At 41.1% G+C, this 19744-nt stretch overlaps 1 protein-coding gene across 7 annotated transcripts in view; it reads right to left on the bottom strand.

Moving 5' to 3' along the window:
- The window catches only part of LOC133630098 (protein scribble homolog), a 75117-nt gene extending 60132 nt beyond the window's left edge, over positions 1–14985 (bottom strand). For 4 of the 7 annotated variants that reach the window (XM_062021392.1, XM_062021394.1, XM_062021397.1 and 1 more), the window contains exon 1: positions 14001–14980. In XM_062021392.1, the coding sequence (XP_061877376.1) occupies positions 14001–14159 (159 nt within the window). In that variant the 5' untranslated portion in view covers positions 14160–14980. Of the gene's footprint in view, positions 1–14000 lie in introns of all 7 variants that reach the window. The other 3 variants (XM_062021399.1, XM_062021393.1, XM_062021398.1) reach the window with 3 other exon arrangements.
- Between the last annotated feature and the right edge of the window lie 4759 nt (positions 14986–19744).

Here is a 19744-nt window from a genome sequence, read left to right as displayed (position 1 = left end):
GAAACACATGGTTAAGTGCAGGGAGTAAAACTGATGGCAGTCTAAAGTTTAAGATTTTTGGAGCTCTTTGTTCAGTGGATCAGATGTTTGATGAAGCTCTGTGTCCATCTACCACCACTACTGTCTTCTGTTTATTTGTTACTGACTGTGGCAGGACACCTCTGCCTCTGTTTCACTTTATGTTGCTGGTAAATAATATGGTTGTAGTAGTAGGCTAAAGTTAAATTATTTAGTATGCACTAATTAAAGGGGCAGAGCTTTGAGACATTTTAGCTTTTATATTTTATAAGATATATTTTTTGTAAGAACCACAATTAATAAATATATTTCAGTGAATAACTTATTGTTCAAATCTGTACATAAATATGTACATAAAGTGTTGTAATTATATTGTAAAATGGATGGATGGATGGATGGATGGATGGATGGATGGACGTTTAAAACAAAACTGTTATTATTTAGTAAGTATACATTTTTGAGCCTTTTTAGAGAAAATCAAATCATTGAAGTAAATTATGCAAATTACTCGATGATGTCATGGTGACCCCGCCCATAGCCACGCCCCCACCGCCACAGGTATCTTGGCAGTTTATGGGAAACACTGAAATATCAAAAGAAAGTGAGGAACTTACTAGCATAACATTATCACCTGATTTTCCGCAGACCATGAAGATATGTAGTATGGGACGGCGTGGCGAAGTTGGTAGAGTGGCTGTGCCAGCAATCGGAGTGTTGCTGGTTACTGGGGTTCAATTCCCACCTTCTACCTTCCTAGTCACGTCCGTTGTGTCCTTGGGCAAGACACTTCACCCTTTGCCTCTGATGGCTGCTGGTTAGCGCCTTGCATGGCAGCTCCCGCCATCAGTGTGTGAATGTGTGTGTGAATGGGTAAATGTGGAAATACTGTCAAAGCGCTTTGAGTACCTTGAAGGTAGAAAAGCGCTATACAAGTACAACCTATTTATCATTTATTTATCATTTAGTAATAGATGCCATCGCAACTTTTGTTAGCAAAGGTTTACAATACCGGCTTCAAGCAGCTCTGGTTCAAAGTATACCACAATCGGTTTATGATGATGCAATGTAAACATCTGACTGAAACTGTTATTTCTATTGATTATATTTGCCACTGAAAGTCTTGTAAGATCACCAGTCCACTGAATGTTTAAATCTTCATCTCCCTGCACGCACACGGTCGTCAAGTACGCCAGACCAAACAAGCATATTGACTATTATTTAGCACTTGAAGAATGCTAATAGTAGAAAAGGCATGCTGCAATTTAAGTAGACTTTCCCTTAAAATTCCATTCTCATTTCAAAATTGCTCTTTTGAGGGTTTTAAGAAAGTTTAAACTGTCTTAAGTTGTCTATCGTAAAGAGAAAAAATAAAGTACAGTTATATTTTGTAACATATTTGAGACAATTTCAATATTTAAGTGTAGTTTGAATAGAATCAAGATTAATCTATTTAGAACCTTTCAATTAATGAAGCTAATTTTGTCCACACATCTTTGATGGATTTAAAACATTACGAATCAAATCCGTAAAAAAATTATTTAGGAACTCTGCCATGAGACTCAGCTCTAATTTTGTCCTCATACAAGGTCAGTTTTCCGCTGCAGTTTACACTTGTATTTTACATGACAGGGCTATTTTATTCTGGGCGATATATTATATTATATAATATTTGTGCTGTAGGGCGCTACGTGCACTAGTGATGCAACGTCCTGAGCAGCCCATTTTTACATCTGTTAAAAAATGGACAAATTAATTTAAGGGAAATTGTCTCATATTCTAATCTTATTTAGAAATTAACCAAAAACAAATGTCCACTACAGAGACTGCTGGTTCTCGAAATAAAAATAATAGTGAAGCAAAAAGTACGGCCCCCGGCCCTTAGCTCTTTGGAAATGTGACCCCTAGAACAATTTACTTGAATAACGCTGCTATTGAGAAAGGGTGAATGTAGAGTCAAGAGACTCAAACTTCCTCGTGTCCTTAACTGACACGGTCTTGGGACTCAATGCAACTGTTGACGGCAAAGCTGCACCAAAAGTCACTCCTTAAAAAAGCTGCTTAACTGCCAGAATATACACAGAGTGCTATCAGCAAATTTCCCGTTTGCACTGCAAGTCCCCACAGGACAATGTCTAACTTATTTAAAAATAGGACAGACATGTGTTTAAGGGAGACGGAAATTTAAGTCGGACTATCATGAGAGTTGAGCAGGAGAAGGATGTGTATGCGCTTCCATGTGTTTAGCGCACGTATGTGTGTGTATGTGTGTAGGAGTTGGCAACGGGAATGTGCAATGAGTAAGTTCAAGTGTGTAAGAGGTGGAGCGGGCGGACCAAGCTCCTGGAGATTCCAGACATGCCTGTGTCGAGTGCTACAGTGCAAACACAACCACGCTGGGCTAATTACACAGTGAGCTAACATAAACCAAAGGCGAATCTCCCAAGATTGTTTAACATAGACCTCAGCATGCCACAAAGGGGGGTCTAAATAAGATACATCATTTTTGGAGTGCAGGAGTCAGTATTGTTGTTCAACATTTGGCTGACCCTCCCACAAACATTTCTTTAGAGCTGCCTCATTGGGACTAGCTGTACTTTTTCCAGCATTTCAGTAGCTTCCCCTTGCACAAAGAACCTTGCATTCAGCAGTCAGTCATCACATTTAAGACACATCAACACCACAAATAGCCAAAGAAAGTGCTGCTGAAGAGATGTGTGGGTGGCAAGGATGGTGGTGATTATGAACTATGGGTTTTTTTTGTAGCCTGTAACTGCTTTGTCGTGCATCATTAAAATGAGCGTGGCGCACACGTGCACCAATGTCGCTTTGTTGCCCTCTAAAAGAGCCGCGCTGTGCTTTGTGTTGACATTTTACTGCCATTCTCTTACTCACACACAACAAATATCCACTCATCAGCACCTCTATTAGAAGCTCAAAACTGGTTATGTGGCAAACACACACACAAACTAACACACACTTAGCCTGTTTTATAGTGTTTGCTCAGTGAGCCAGTGAATAAACCAAGACTGTCTCGCGTTGTTAAGCTTACAACGTTAGTGAATGCTACACAAACGAGAGAAAGAGGATGCCAATATGTTCAAATTTGACAACTTTCCCACACTACGTCCCTTGACACGAGTCCACAACCTATTATTGCAATGATATATAATGTAGATGGCCTTTTGTATAAGCTGTTAGCCTTCAAATTGCCTTCAACCCCTTTTAATGACGAATCCAGGGTTTTACGCTGACCCTTTTTGTGTCCCTAGGTGTGTTCTTAGTCATTTTTGAAAGCTAAGATTGTTGAGATTTGAATGATAGACACCATTAAAGAATATAGTTGTAACTGCAGGGTCCTTAAAATCAGAAATGTTAAGCAAGTGTCAAACAAACATGAATCAGATTTTCTCCAAAGGTTTCATATGCCGTCTCGGTTATTGTAGGGTCAAACATTGCATGTGACAAACAAGTCGATTCCTATCGGTTGTTTTTAAATACAATCAAGCCAGCCAGAGTGTAAACTTAACAAGCTTCAGAACTGTTATTTTTATTGTAGCTATAATGTTGTCTCATTTAGTTGTAACTACTAATGGATGGTCTGATCAATAGCGGGATCATTTAGGATGGGAATCACTTGCACACTCGGAGTTGGATAACAGATCATTCCATCAATGATTCCTTAAGTAGTAGCAGGCTCAAGTCCACAATTCAACAAAACAAGTGTGTGTGTTTGGTGCTGCGCTGTAGCTGACTCAGCAATTAGATGGTGAGTGGAATTCAGAAGCACTCAAGCGATGCAGAAACACTTTGCGTACGCATTACTTTGCTCGGTTATCATCACTCTCGAGCCTTGGGGCATTAAAGTCTTTCACTGTTTGGTGCCACATCTTGTAGGACTACAAACAAACAAGGTGCTTTGTGGGTCTTATCATAAGCACCACCACGAGCTTCTGTGTGCACATGAGGGCATGGGGATAAAGAGAAATAAAAATAAATGTTCTCAAGCCAACTGCTTTTGTTCAATATATAGCAGTCTACTGCTTCACAAACAAAAACAGGGCATTCCGTGGCTCACTTGATTATTCCCACTTCCTGCTAGCGGAGACGCTCCCGACACAAAGGAATCAACACAAGAAACACGCATGTCAACAAATCAGCATCGGCCAAACCCAGACGCTGACAGCTCTATTTGACCCACGGAGCAACAGACTTTGTGTAGCAGCAGCCGTGCCGCAAAGTCTCAGCACCAGAGCAGCAGGTCAGAAGGTGAATGGAGTGAGGGTCCCCTGGGCTGGTAAACTTAGCACATCTAAAACACAAGCATCTCCTCATACTCAATGTTAGTTTCACATGCTCATTCCTCATTTGTATGTTTTAGCAGCCTTCCAGCAAATCTTTTGCTCTTCAGAGACATCAGCACCCTGACAGATTAACCTCACAAGTCAACTAAAGCCTGGGTTTTGCTCCTGCGTGGAGGCACCAGTGTATGTTCCAATGTTCTTCCAAACTGTCCTGCATAACTTTTTGTAACAAATATCTAACCTTGTGTTTGTGTGAGTGTATTTGATGGCTGCAGCCAACGCAATTTCCATCCTACAAACTCTCCCCTATTGTAAACAGCTGCCACCACCACAACCATTAATTATTCACTGGATCCTTGCCTTTGTGTTTACCTTTGTCGCTGGCTACCGGCTCAAGTGCTAGGGGAGATACGGATGTGCTCACAAAGTCGAGGACCACGCCCGTCTGCACGCTACCTGCGTTTGTGTTAACTGTGAACATCCTTTTTCCAAGGACTAGGTCTGCACAATCCTGCAAAAATTGTGAATCACGATTGTCTTGCTAAGAATTGAAATAGTGACAAACACAACATGTTCAGTGTCATGTAGGGATGATGTTTGATAAGAAATTATCGAGTTTGAGCTTATTATCGAATCCTCTTATCGAACCGATTCCTTATCGATTCTCTTATCGAGTCCAGATAGATTGTTGTATATGGAAAAAAACACAATATTTGGTTTAACAAATCACTTCACATTCTCTACTGCTCGCTACTATAGTATTACCATGTCTGACTTATTGTGCAGAAATGTGGGGAAATAACTACAAATGTGCGCTACATTCGTTAACCGTGTTACAAAAAAAATTAATTCGACTGATACATAATGTTGAGTCAAAAATATTAAAGTTTGATGATTTGGTAAAATTGCAAACAGCTAAAATGATGTGGAATTAAATGATGGAATGGATTAAGTAAAGAAGTTAAACATTGTACTGATATGATCCAGTTTAAGACGTTGTTCAAATGAATAGTGCTTACAAAGTACAAAGAAGAAGAATTATGAGAAATACTTTCAACCTTATTGAAAATAAAATATTCTTCATCTCAGTATATTAATAATGACTGAATTAATTAATTACATATTACAAAACTGTTGTATATATTAATTCACAGATATTTTATTATAAAAAGGTCAGTAAATGATGTACCGGTATATATTTGTATGAAGTGGGAAAGGGGTAGGATTAAATAAGCTTTACTTCTTCCTACTCCTGTAAAGTGAAATGATATGAAACTGTGATGTATTATGATGTGGTCGGATCATGTTTTGTTTAGTTATGTTCTGTTAGTTTTGGACTTCCTTCGTTGTTTTGTGCACTTCGGGGGTTTGTTTTAGTCACCATGGTTACTTATGATTTTCACCTGCCTTGTACGCGCACCTGTTCCTCATCAGAGACTCTATTTAAGCCTGCCTTTTCCGGTCACTCGTCATGGCTTCATTGTTTGCATTTGCAACAGTTACGTTGGCATTCTGGTTTTCGAGCTCATGATTCCTGTGCTAAAGTTACCTTAACTTCTAGTATTCCTGTGCTAAGTAAGTTTTTGCTTTAGCTTCTCATGCGAACGGCACGCTTTCCTTTTTGTTTCGTTCCTGTCTGTTGTAATGTGTATGATTTATGAGAAATAAATCATCTCCTACCTGCACGCTTTCGTCCGGAGCCGTCAGTTTTGCGTCCCGGGAGAATGAACCGCAGCACGCTGCACCCCACCGTGACAAATGACTGAGCTACGTGACGTAATTTCTTGTGATGTCACACGGGGCATTTATTGTCGGGACGGGAGTCGTTCCCAGGGATTCGAATAAAGAACCAACTCTTTTTCTTTACTATAGTGGTCTCGATAACGGGTACCGGTTCTCAAAAAGGGATTTGAGTCCGAGGACTCTGTTCTTTTCTTATCGAACATCCGGGAAAACCGGTTTCGAGCATCAGCCCTAGTGTCATGTGCTTTTGTTTACAAGAAAGTCAACTGTTATTAATTATTATTAGACTCCTCATTGTCTTGTTCTGCTTTGTGGGATGTCCGGGAAAGACAATTTTCATCTCTATTTGAAACAAGTCTTTTGATAACTGTCTTTCTAAAGACAAATTAACCGATCAAGTCAAAAAACATGGCTTACTCGATCACACCTCATCATTTTCATATACATAATAATACTAATAATAACAATAATGGTTAAGAACCACAGTCAAATAATTAACGCAAATTGCTTCTCCTACAAACAACCATGGAAGTGGGGTCAACTCACACCGGTCGGCAATGTGATCTGAGGGACAGTGACAAGGCGGAAGTTTCGGCCGTCGTGCTAAAAGACAGACCTTATCCTAAAATCTGTGTGTTTTTAATATTCCTTTTTTTTTATTGAATTGAGGTTGAATTTTTTAATTTTTTTATTGTTGTGCAGCCTTGTGCAAATTTCAATCCAATGCCAAAGCATGGTCCTCATGTCAGATCCCCAGTGGACTAAAGGATCAGTGGAGCTCAGTTCCTAGATCACTTCCTCAAGTGAGGTTCCTTCCCCACGCCTTCTGCTCATATTAATCCTTTTTAGGAATAAATTACACACCACTACCACCAGCAACAGCACTAGTGCCACATATTCTCACTCACACACATACATACACCAGATTGGGGCAGGGGGGTGCAGGATGTGGGACCAGCTGGTCATCAGCTCAGACAAAAGAACTTGCTGAATGTGCTCAGATCTTCACATGGTCTGGGTCTCTGACTACCGTTCTGTACAAGTGGCATAACATTTAACAACAGTATGTACTTTTGTATATTCCTCAACGTAAACATAAGATGTATCAACAAGTACCCACTAGGTCTCCTGTATCCCATTGCAACAATGATAGAGTTTGGAGTTATTGAACATACGAGTTCCTGGCTGTGTGTACTTGATGTGGCTGAAAGGCTCTATTGGGTAATAATACTGGGAGGAACATGCATAAAACCTGTTTAGCAAAGTCTATTGGGGACACACCCGCCAGGAATTTTCTTCCCCATCATAAAAACTTTGAACACGCGCTATATATGTTATAGTTTGTAGACGCGGGACATATCTTATATTTGCTTCCAAGCGGATTACAACCAACTCCAAAAGACTGTTTGTCAATTTAAAACAATTTGGAGCCAACAAGAAATGCAAAGCTATTATATTTGATATGACAAAGTGGGGGGCAACAGGATTGGTGGTGAATGGAGTCCTTTGTAACCTGTCATGGGACTGGAAAATGGCTGGGGAAAAAAAGATAAATCCCACTTCCTCACCAGGGGTCTGTGAGCGAGCAAGGCAGTGCTCATCATGAGGAATTATGTATTCAACTATTTCATTTGATCTCTGCATTGAACCCATCACAGTCAATAGCGGCTGAGTGTGAACTAAAAGTTAAAGTTAAAAGTACCAATGATTGTCACACACACACTAGGTGTGGCGAAATTATTCTCTGCATTTGACTCTGCATTTGACCCATCAAAATGGCGTTTGTAGTGGTGGCGACCAGCCATCATTACAAGGCATGACGTGATAATCTAGGATTGGTGGGCGGGTTCACCGCAATCGTCTGGAAACTTAAGAAACTCTCAGGAAGTCTAAATCTCCATCTGTTCTCTTTGCTGCAGCGCAAACACATGCTTCTTCACAGCATGACTGTTTCATTGCTCATTTATTATTAAAAACAGCCTTCGCTTGGTTCATGAGTTAGAAGTACCCACATAGCCGCATATCGATTATATCACAATGGATTTAACCGCCGTAAAAGTAGACACGGACAGGTGTCTAAAGAGGCGCTGGTGTAGTGTCTCAAACAGACAAATCACATAAACAAAGCAGATGAATTCAGACCCCAGACACGTTTGCGGGATCATTATGGAAATGTCGTACAGTGGGAGGACAGAAAACCTGACCATGCAAATTCAGCTTTAAAAGGATGCACCTGTCTATGACTTGGAACCATCAGGAGTAATGTAGGGGTGTGGCACCAGTATGAAATCAAACTTGAATGGTGCCTAATGGAGAGCAGACCTCCCCCGGGGCCAATAGATTTCACTTATAGCAAAGAATGGCGGCCAACAGGGACAAACGACTAACTGATCGAAACACAGAAACAATCCAAAACAAAAAAACGCATGAGAGTAAAGCTTGTTTAATACAAACAGTGGGATTTCTAACAATTAGGAAGGTTTGTGTCATGTTTGTCCTACAGAAACCATTTTAAAACAAAAAACATATTTCCCCCCCATTTTTTTCCATTTTTGAAAAAGCTCCAGGGAGAGCCGCGTTGCCGACCCCCTGGTGCTCTATAAATAAAGTTTGATTTAATTTGTTTGATTAGGTAATAATTGAGAAGGTTAAGCAAAAACAAGTGCAGTTCCTCTTTAAGTTAACATGCTTTCAAGAAAAAAAAAAGAACACACAAGGATGATTCAGTTATTACTTTAACACTGGTTCGATTCGATTCTTGGGGGTAACGATTCAATTCAGAATCAATACTCGATTAAGAATCAAGTCTCATAAATAACATTGGGTGCCAGTTCTATGATTAACAACATACCTTCATAAAAAAATACAGCTCTGATATATTTCTATAATATCTCAAACAAAACTGGTTTTGTTTAATAAAATTCTACCCAAATATTCAATAAAGTCAAATACAAATAAGGCAACAAGTGAAGTGAAGTGAATTATATTTATATAGCGCTTTTCTCTAGTGACTCCAGTGTTTCCCATAAATTGCCAAGACACCTGTGGCGGTGGGGGCGTGGCTATGGTAGTGGCTATGGGCGTGGTCACCATGACATCATCGAGTAATTTGCATAATGTATTACAATGATATTATTTTCTCTAAAAAGGCTCAAAAAATGTATACTTACTAATTAATAATAACAGTTTTGTTTTAAACGTCCATCCATCCATTTTACAATATAATTACAACACTTTATGTACATATTTATATACAGATTTGAACAATAAGTTATTCACTGGAATATATTTATTAATTGTGGTTCTTACAAAAAATATATCTTATAAAATATAAAAGCTAAAATGTCTCTTAAAGCTCTGCCCCTTTAATTAGTGCATACTAAATAATTCAACTTTAGCCTACTACTACAACCATATTATTAACCAGCAACATAAAGTGAAACAGAGGCAGAGGTGTCCTGCCACAGTCAGTAAAAAATAAACAGAAAACAGTAGTGGTCAAATACAAATAAGGCAACAAGAGAAGTATCCTACACTTCTCTTTTGTAAAGTAAATCTGAACAGCCTATATGGGCATCTACATCAACCATATGATTTGCCTGAGAAGCTGGACAGGACAAAAAAATTAAAATTAAAAATAAATAAAAAAAAATTTTAAAACATCTATTCGTGGCGGACGTAATTCTTTCGTGGCGGGCCGCCACAAATAAATGAATGTGTAGGAAACACTGGACTCAAAGTGCTTTACATAGTGAAACCCAATATCTAAGTTACATTTAAACCAATGTGGGTGGCATTGGGAACAGGTGGGTAAAGGGGCGGCATGGCGTAGTGGGTAGAGCGCCCGTGTCAGAAACCTGAGGGTTGCAGGTTCGCTCCCCGCCTCTTACCATGCCGTTGTGTCCTTGGGCAGGACACTTCACCCTTGCCCCCGGTGCCGCTCACGCCGGTGAATGAATGTTGAATGAATGATAGGTGGTGGTCGGAGGGGCCGTAGGCGCAAATTGGCAGCCACGCTTCCGTCAGTCTACCCCAGGGCAGCTGTGGCTACGAAAGTAGCTTACCACCACCAGGTGTGTATGAATGATGGGTTTTTAACATGTAAAGCGACTTTGGGTACTTAGAAAAGCGCTATATAAATCCCAGGTATTATTATTATTATTATTATTAAAGTGTCTTGCCCAAGGACACAACGGCAGTGACTAGGATGGCAGAAGCTGGGATCGAGCCTGGAATCCTCAAGTTGCTGGTACGGCCACTCTACCAACCGAGCTATACCGCCCAAAGAGAAGTAACCCAGACTTCTCTTTTCTAAAGTAAATCTGTACAGCATATATGAGCTCCTACATTAACAATATGATTTTCCTGAGTGGCTGGACAGGACATAACAAAAAAAAGTTAAATCAATTTTAGATTTTTATTTAATCGATTAATAATAGTAAAAAATAAGGATTGCGATTCTTTTAAAAAAAAAAGTTTTTTGACACCCCTACTATTTGAAGCTATGAAGTTATAATTAACTTACCAATGAATATGCACCTCGGGATAGGTTGATTGACAACACTAAATTGGCCCTAGTGTGTGAGTGTGAATGTTGTCTGTCTATCTGTGTTGGTCCTGCGATGAGGTGGCGACTTGTCCAGGGTGTACCCTGCCTTCCGCCTGATTGTAGCTGAGATAGGCTCCAGCGACCCCCCGCGACCCCAAAAGGGACAAGCGGTAGAAAATGGATGGATGAATATGTTTATGCTGCTACAATTCCTGGCATTGGGAGTCACGTCCACAACAACTGACAACTGGCTAGCATTAGCACCAGCACAATGCTTTTGGACAACTTAAAGTTTTCATCAAATTTCACAATTGACACGTAGAAGAAGTCATTTTGGAACTGCTCGGCTCTGTATTTTGGAGTAAGAGACTAGTTTTGATGCAGCCGCTTCGAGTGCCCCGAAGGCAGGCAAGGACATACTTGCCAACCCTCCCGATATTCCCGGGAGACTCCCGAATTTCAGTGCCCCCCCGAAAATCTCCCGGGGCAACTATTCTCCCGAATTTCTCCCGATATCCACCCAGACAACAATATTGGGGGCGTGCCTTAAAGGCACTGCCTTCAGCATCCTCTCTCACCTGAAAAGAAGACTGTTATATATGTCTCCGTTATCCATAGGTTTATCTATAACCCATAAAGTAGCAGGCAGGGAGCTATTTCTCAGTGTGTGTTTATTCCAGCCGGCACGTTAATACACTAACACACAACATCCAGATTCCCATCATGCATTGCTTCAAAACTACGGCAAGTATTAATGTCCAAAAACATAACAGAGACGAAGCAGAAGAACGAAGAAGAGACATGGTGACGACGAGTAAGAAGAAGAAGTACGCTTGCAAGTTCCAAAATGATTGGAAAAAATAATTTCAGATCATCCAGGACAGCTCGAAGGGGAAGGGGTATGCTGCCTGCAAATTTTGTAGATAAGTCTTCTCCATTGAACATGGTGGCCGAACAGATAAACTCATTCATGAACGGATTATTTTATATATATATATATATATATATATATATATATATATATATATATATATATATATATATATATATATATATATATACTGTATATATACTGTATATATACATATATATATAAGAAATACTTGAAAATATATACCCCCTCAACCGCGCCCCCCTTCTACCGAATTCGGAGGTCTCAACGTTGGCACGTATGGGCAAGGAGCTGGCCTGCAATAGGTGCAGGCTGGCTAGCTCGCTCGATTGCGGCGAGTGAAAAGTGTAGTTTTGGAGTGGACAGATGTGCGCTGGTTAAGGTGCACGGGTCCTTGCCAATCAGTCGACATAAGTGGTTGCAGGTTTAAACCCAGAGTGTGCAGGGCTGGACAGTGCCTGATGACCACGGTTAGACGAGGGAACCTAGGTCTTAGGGATGTCTTTATACGGTCAATAGCTACACAAATCGGCACCCCTATAATATTGTAAAATAGTACGACCAAGTGTTTAACAAGGACATACAGATTTTTTATTATTATTCTTTCACAGATATCTTTATAAAGATGGGCATTTGTCAGGTGTGGTTGCCATGGTAGCCTGGCTAAAATCGGTTTTGTTTCATCAACTTACAGCATCTTTCTGATGCAGTTGTTTGTGTTTTGCATTTGCATTTTGCATTTGTTCATGATTCTGCAGCGTTTGTGATTGATCTTTTAAAATCCTTGATTATATGATTATTAAAAAAACTAACAGCTTCATCGGGAAGATTGAGATGTGGCATCAAGTTTATGCTTGCTCTAGTGTGATGTTAATTGCAGAGTGCAATATAATTTTCTATTATGGATCCATTTGAAAATATGGGACAGATGCAGCAAACAAGTGTTTTGTTAGAGACCTCTGTAGACGGAAAACCCAATCACTGGCCCCGACATTCTTGCTTAGTGAAGTTTAATCATGCCATTTTTCACAATGTAATATGAATAAAGTGATTATTTTAAAAAGGGTTAATGATGCTGATGAGAGTACAAGACCACAAGTGTCAACCTGAACTGAGAGGGAAGCTCCAGAGCAGATCACTGTCATCTGGGCTTATCCAACTCAAAAAAAAAAAAGTACAATGATGCATGCACTCAAGAATATTTGGAAGTTTAGAGCAGTGTTTTTCAACCTTTTCTGAGCCAAGGCACATTTTTTCATTGAAAAAATCCCGAGGCACACCACCAGCAGAAAACATTTTAAAAAATTAACTCAGCCGATATTGACAGTAAAAAGTTGTTCTCAGAATTGTTGGATATGAATTCAAACCATAACCAACCATGCATCACTATAGCTTTTGTCTCAATGTAGGTGTACTGTCACGACCTGTCAAATCACGCCGTGACTTATTTTGAGTTTTTTGGTGTTTTCCTGTGTGTGGTGTTTTAGTTCTTGTCTTGCGCTCCTATTTTGGTGTCGATTGTCATGGCATGTACGGATGTACTTTGTGGACGCCGTCTGCTCCACACGCTGTAAGTCTTTGCTGTCGTCCAGCATTCTGTTTTTGTTTACTTAGCAGCCAGTTCAGTTTTAGCTTCGTTTTGCACATCCACCCCTAAGCTTCAATGCCTTTTCTTAGTGGCACTCGCCTTTTTTTATTTTTGGTTTAAGCGTTAGATACCTTTTGACTTGCAAACCGTTGTCGTCGTTTCCGACATTTACAAAGCAATTAGCTACCTGCTGCCACCTACTGATATGGAAGAAAATAAAATGAACAGCATATGGCACTCCAACCTGCCCAATTCACTCAAGCTAGACCTCTTCATGTCTACCATCGAACCCATCCTCATCTACGGCTCCGAGGCCTGGACCCTCAATGCGCGCCTTCACAAACGCCTTGACGGTTGCTATACCAACCTGCTTCGAAGGGTTCAAAGCTTGTCGTGGCAGTCCCATCCCACCTTGGACCAAATATACGGCAACCGACATCGAGCAAGCACCCGTCTGAGCCAACGTCGCGCACACTTTGCTGGTCACCGCTTCTGTGCCAAGAGGGAGCTGATATCACAGCTCCTCCTTTGGAAACAATCTACCAGGGGTTGCCTCACCTACCCCGAAGTAATCGCACGGGACACTGGGATCCTTGTTTCAGAGCTGGGCTCTGCCATGGGTGACCCCAACTGCTGGCAGAGGGTTGTGCAAGGTCTCTCGGCTACGGCGGCACATTGATGATGATGATATGGAAGAGGATTACACGATTACTCTGCCGAGCTCTAGACAGCACAGACGCTCAACAACGGCACATTTGCGGATTATAATTACTGGTTTGCAAAAAATATTTTTAGCCCAATTAGGTGAAATTACATAATCTCCCACGGCACACCAAACAATATACCACGGTACACTAGTGTGCCGCGGCACAGTGGTTGAAAAACACTTGTTTAGAGGAACACACATACCTTAGGAAGCTCCTTGAGTTGGTTGGCGTCCAGCAGAAGCTCTTCCAAGCTGCGGCTGTAGCGGAACACCTCATCTGGGACCGCCTGCAGGTTGCAATGCCGCTTCTCCACCGACTCGACGTGGCGGTTGCAGCGCCACAGCGGGATACACTTCAGCATGTCCGGCCGCCGCGGGAGGGTTGGTAGCCGGTGTCACTGGAATCTCCGCATCGGAGGTGGCTGGGATGTTCGGGTGGCGGGGGGGTCGTCGGAAAAGAGTTTTAGGTTCAACTGTGCGTCCACAACAATCCAGAACAGGAGGCCGAAATCCAATTAGGGACAAAAAATAATCCCCCCCAGAGCGGTTGGTGATATTGCCAGTGTCAGTATGACGCCGAGCGAGGATTGCCGTTCTTACCTCCGAGGTTTACATGAACACATTATAAAGATTCATCTCACTTGGCTGGACTGTTCGCCTCACTTTGTGCAATTAGCGTGTTTTGTCGGTAAAGCCACCATCCTTGTGTCACAGCAAGGCTAGCGAGAGAGCGTGCGGCAGACGCCGAGCTAGGCAGGAACATCGGTCGGGGAAAGCCAGAAAAAACATATGTCAGGCGATGTAGACGGACCGAGACGGTGACGGCGACCGTGTGAAACGGAGCGAGTCGGCCGAGGTTCAACAGGGTGTCATGGATGCGCTTACTCGTCCTCACCGGCTGTGTTGTTAGCGAGCTAGTTGCTGTTAGCATACATCGGCTAGCTGCCTGGCTGAGCGTCTTTGTGCCGTTAGCTTGCACAAGTGTCGAAAAAGAAGTGGAAAACGGCTTCCGGTTGCGTGTAAACACAAAGTAGTGGCAAGTGTCATTGGTAAAGTCCTATAGCAGAGACGCAGCTTTGGAAAAATGCCCACAGCGAAGACAGGAGCTTCTCATCAGGCGCGCTTCCCTCCCCGTTCAGGCAGGCCGGTTAGGCGATAGGCGTGTGGGGGCTGGGCTACGTTTGCGGCCATAGAACCGCTGCCTTCAGTCCCCCCCACGTTGACTCTATACTCCAAGCCTTTCTTTGGCGCCATCTAGCGAGCAAAACCATACTTCGCGATACAGCAGAAATCTAAAATAGGGCATTTGTTTGATTTCTCATATAAAACAGCGACTCCTTTCAGGCCTTGTTTGCAGATTTTCAAAACATTTCCCCTAGATTTTTGGGGAAAAAATTCACATTTTGTGAACAAATAACATTTAATTGTAGAAAAAAGTGTTTACATTGTGCAGCAACTGTGACAAAGAGTAACCTATCTTCCAGCAGACTGGATTATAAAATGTACAACATGTATCAAGGAAAAGTTTTTACAGGTCAATAATTTTAGATGCAACCAAAGAGTTATTGACTCATCAATAAAGAGCTATGTAAAAAATACTAATTACAAAGATACCGTTGCCGTGACTGGCTGAAAGTAGTTGGATGGGCAGTAGGAATAAAAGGTGATCATTTTACACACAGCTATTGAAGAGTTGTGCACTTTGGTACACACGACTTTGCGAGATGTTGCGAAGGCTTCAATAACTTTAAGTCTGACGCCATGAAATACGCTAAGATCTTGGCATTGTCGAAATCCTCTTCTCCTTGATTCTCTTGGTTGATGACGAGTCTGTTGACGGTGCCGAACTTGCCAAACTCTTGTCGCTTGTTAACCTCAAGGTCACCGTCAATGTCTTCTGGTCCAACCTTATTTCAAATAAGTGTCACTGTGGACAGGAAATTAATGCAGTTTATTAAACCAGCAGTTACATCTAAAATCCCATTTTCTCACAAATGTTACCTTTGTTTGTCGAAGCAGTTACAGCATGCCCATGTATCTGCACTGCAATCCGAAATTTGTTTTTGATCGCTCAACATCACCTCTCCGGTACCATACTGGATCATCTCCTCTTTCACCTCTTTCTTTACTTGGAGGTTAGTGACCCCGGCTTGACTGGACAGGACTGGAGACGACACAAGTACGGGGTCTACCAGGCCTGACTGGGGAGGCACTGGTATCGGGGACAGCAGCGGAATCACACCTTAAAAGGGAGTTAAGGTTTGAGAGGGTGACCATCAAAATACATTAAAATTAAACTAGAATCACATACTAATTATTGTCTTTGAATCACCTAATTTATCTGTCTACTCTACTCTGCACAGGCAGCTGTGCAATGTTTACCGTGACTTGCAGAATCATGTTCATCACCGAAATAGACATACCCTTTGATCTATGATGTACTTTCCCTGTTTGGGTGCTCTTGCTACTGGTCATTGCCGTTGGTGCTGTCCCAATTGGTACCCAGTCCGTCTGGCATCCTTTTTCTCTTGTATTTCCCTGGAAATGGAGAAACAGCTACATGTAATATGGATACCTCATTTACATAAATTATGAATACTTTTGTATTGGGCTTGAACTGTAATCCATTTGAACATTGATTAGGAAAACAAATCGAACCTGATCTTGATCGCCCTCCTCATCAGGCAAATCTAGTGCCATTGCCATTGGTTTATCCACCGCATCCGCCACTGATGCCGTAGTCGTACTGGCCATGATCTGATCTATTGTCTGTAAATGTACAAATGTACAATACTTTATATTATTGTGTATTGTAATCTATTGACAGTATTGACAGTAATGTCAGTAAATGTACGATACTTTATACTGCAGAAGAACTTGACTAGAACTTGAAGCAATAATTATATGTAGACTATTCACCCTTGCCCCCGGTGCCACTCACACCGGTGAATGAATGTTGAATGAATGATAGGTGGTGGTCGGAGGGGCCGTAGGCGCAAATTGGCAGCCACGCTTCCGTCAGTCTACCCCAGGGCAGCTGTGGCTACGAAAGTAGCTTACCACCACCAGGTGTGAATGAATGATGGGTTTTTAACATGTAAAGCGACTTTGGGTACTTAGAAAAGCGCTATATAAATCCCAGGTATTATTATTATTATTATTTTATTGTTAATTTATTTAATTGTTCATGGAGTAGTCCAGTGGTTCTCAAATGGGGGTACACGTACCCCTGGGGGTACTTGAAGGTATGCCAAGGGGTACGTGAGATTTTTTTTTAAATATTCTAAAAATAGCAACAATTCAAAAATCCTTTATAAATATATTTATTGAATAAAACTTCAACAAAATAAATGTTTAGAATTAAGTTCATGAATCCAGATGGATCTCTATTACAATCCCCAAAGGGTGCACTTTAAGTTGATGATTACTTCTATGTGTAGAAATCTTTATTTATAATCGAATCACTTGTTTATTTTTAAACAAGTTTTTAGTTATTTTTATATCTTTTTTTCCAAATAGTTCAAGAAAGACCACTACAAATGAGCAATATTTTGCACTGTTATACAATTTAATAAATCAGAAACCGATGACATAGTGCTGTATTTTACTTTTTTTTCTCTTTTTTTCAACCAAAAATGCTTTGCTCTGATTAGGGGGTACTTGAATTAAAAAAATGTTCACAGGGGGACATCACTGAAAAAAGGTTGAGAACCACCGGAGTAGTCTATGACTGTGTGTGTGAGTTTTGATTGATTGATTGAGACTTTTATTAGTAGCTTGCACAGTGAAGTACATATTCCGTACAATTGACCACTAAATGGTAACACCCCAATAAGTTTTTCAACTTGTTTAAGACGGGGTCCACTTAAATTGATTCATGATACAGATATATACTATCAGATATATACTATCATCATAATACAGTCATCACACAAGATAATCACATTGAATTATTTACATTATTTACAATCCGGGGTGTGTGTGGGGGGGGGGGGGGGGGTAGGTTTGGTTGTTATCATCAGTCATCAACAATTGAGAACAGAGAAATGGATATTGGAACAGTGTAGTCTGACTATGGAAACTGGAAATCAAGATTCTTACCCTCTTCCTTTCCCTTTTGGCAAATGCAGACCCATATGTGCACAGTCTGTCCACTTGTGGAGGGTGTGGGGTGCTCTGAACTTGTCAAACTTGCACTTAAGCCTGACCGTGGTCTATTGAAAATAGTTGGCTTCGCACCTTTCTTCAGCACGAGTCGACGAGTGGTGATTCCCATTTCTGCCATTCGCAAGGGACCTTCTTCGAAACATGATCTTTCGAAATGTTCGCTGCATAATACATTGTACTTTTTATGTGTCGTCCAATCCAACCGTGTTCGCTTGACTTCTTTGTTCCATAGTAAAGCTTGGCCGCCATCTTTTGGGAATAAAAACAATGAAACACTGGTTGTGTTTAAGTTTGTGTTGCTACATCCAGCAGCAACACACCGCTTCCCAACAACTCTCTTTCTTGCAGTCTCCATTGTTAATTGAACAAATTGCCAAAAGATTCACCAACACAGATGTCCTGAATACTGTGGAAATTAGCGATTAAAACAGAGCTGTTTGTATTGGGACGGACCTCTTCCAAGATGTCGCGTTCAACTGATTCCGTCACGCGCATATGTCATCATACCGAGACGTTTTCAACCGGAAGTGTGGCGGGAAATTTAAAATTGCACTTGATAAGTTAACCCGGCCGTATTGGCATGTGTTGCAATGTTAAGATTTCATCATTGATGTATAAACTATCAGACTGCGTGGTCGGTATAGTAGTGGGTTTCAGTAGGCCTTTAGTTACCCATTATTTCTATGGGCCACAGCTCCATATACCGGCAATACTAAAAATATGCATGTAGATTAATAAGATCCACAACAAGACAATGATAATATTAATTATTGCACGTTTGCAGATTGCAGGTGTCAATAATATGAATTGATTTACAAATATTATGAATATTTCTATTTCCAGGTGTACATGTCACAACTGTGTGAACATGGAGACAGTGGCTGAGTGTGCCTGCTGTCACGAACTTGAGGCAGTGGCCAGAACGATGGAGCAGGAAGGGGTGGAGACGTGCATCATAGACCACCCTGGCTTTCCATCTGTGTGTCTGGATGAATGGGTGCTGCAGACAGCGTATTACGCCTACAAACAGCAATATGGCGTGCTGCAGCAACAGCAAAATGAGTGAGGCACTAATAAGTTTAAATAATTCTTTATTCTATCAACCTTTGGAAGATAAGTCAGAATGAGCACTTTCTTATCTTATTCTTATTCTGTGAAATGTACTGTGCTACAGTGTACATGACATTATATATCATAGAAGTATTACATACATGGACCGTAGATGTCAACAATATTTACAATTTACTGCAACAGTAAATGACAAATGAATAGAATGCATGACAATGTATTTTGCATCTCAGAGAACAGTGAGTCACTGTGTATCCATGTCCAGATAATAACAGGTGCCATCATTTGCTACAAACTATTTTGTACTTGCAGGCGGAGACGACACACAGCTTATCGACAGTTGTCCGTTTCTGCTGGGGATATCTGGGAAATGAGATAAGTGGTACTACCAGTTTGTGTAGTACATACGATTAGGACAACATTTCCATGGATGGACTACACGGGGTTCCAAGACGTGCAGTGACTGCAACAGAATCTACATGGCCACTGTAGTTAATCAATAAAATCAATCAATCAATGTTTATTTATATAGCCCTAATACCAATTTATCTCCCTTAGCACCTCACCATGGGGAAGGACTTATTCATATGCCTTCACCAGCACCTGCATTAAACATGCAGAGAGTTACACAAGGTATACGTGCGTACCACCAGACCACTTTACAACCACATCCATGAATCGATGCTTGTATAGTCGCACACAGCTTGTATGT

This window comes from Entelurus aequoreus, linkage group LG15 (assembly GCF_033978785.1).
Source record: "Entelurus aequoreus isolate RoL-2023_Sb linkage group LG15, RoL_Eaeq_v1.1, whole genome shotgun sequence".
NCBI classification, from domain to species: domain Eukaryota; kingdom Metazoa; phylum Chordata; class Actinopteri; order Syngnathiformes; family Syngnathidae; genus Entelurus; species Entelurus aequoreus.
The sequence above is the reverse complement of the archived record's forward strand: the minus strand, read 5'-3'. Positions and strand labels throughout refer to the sequence as shown.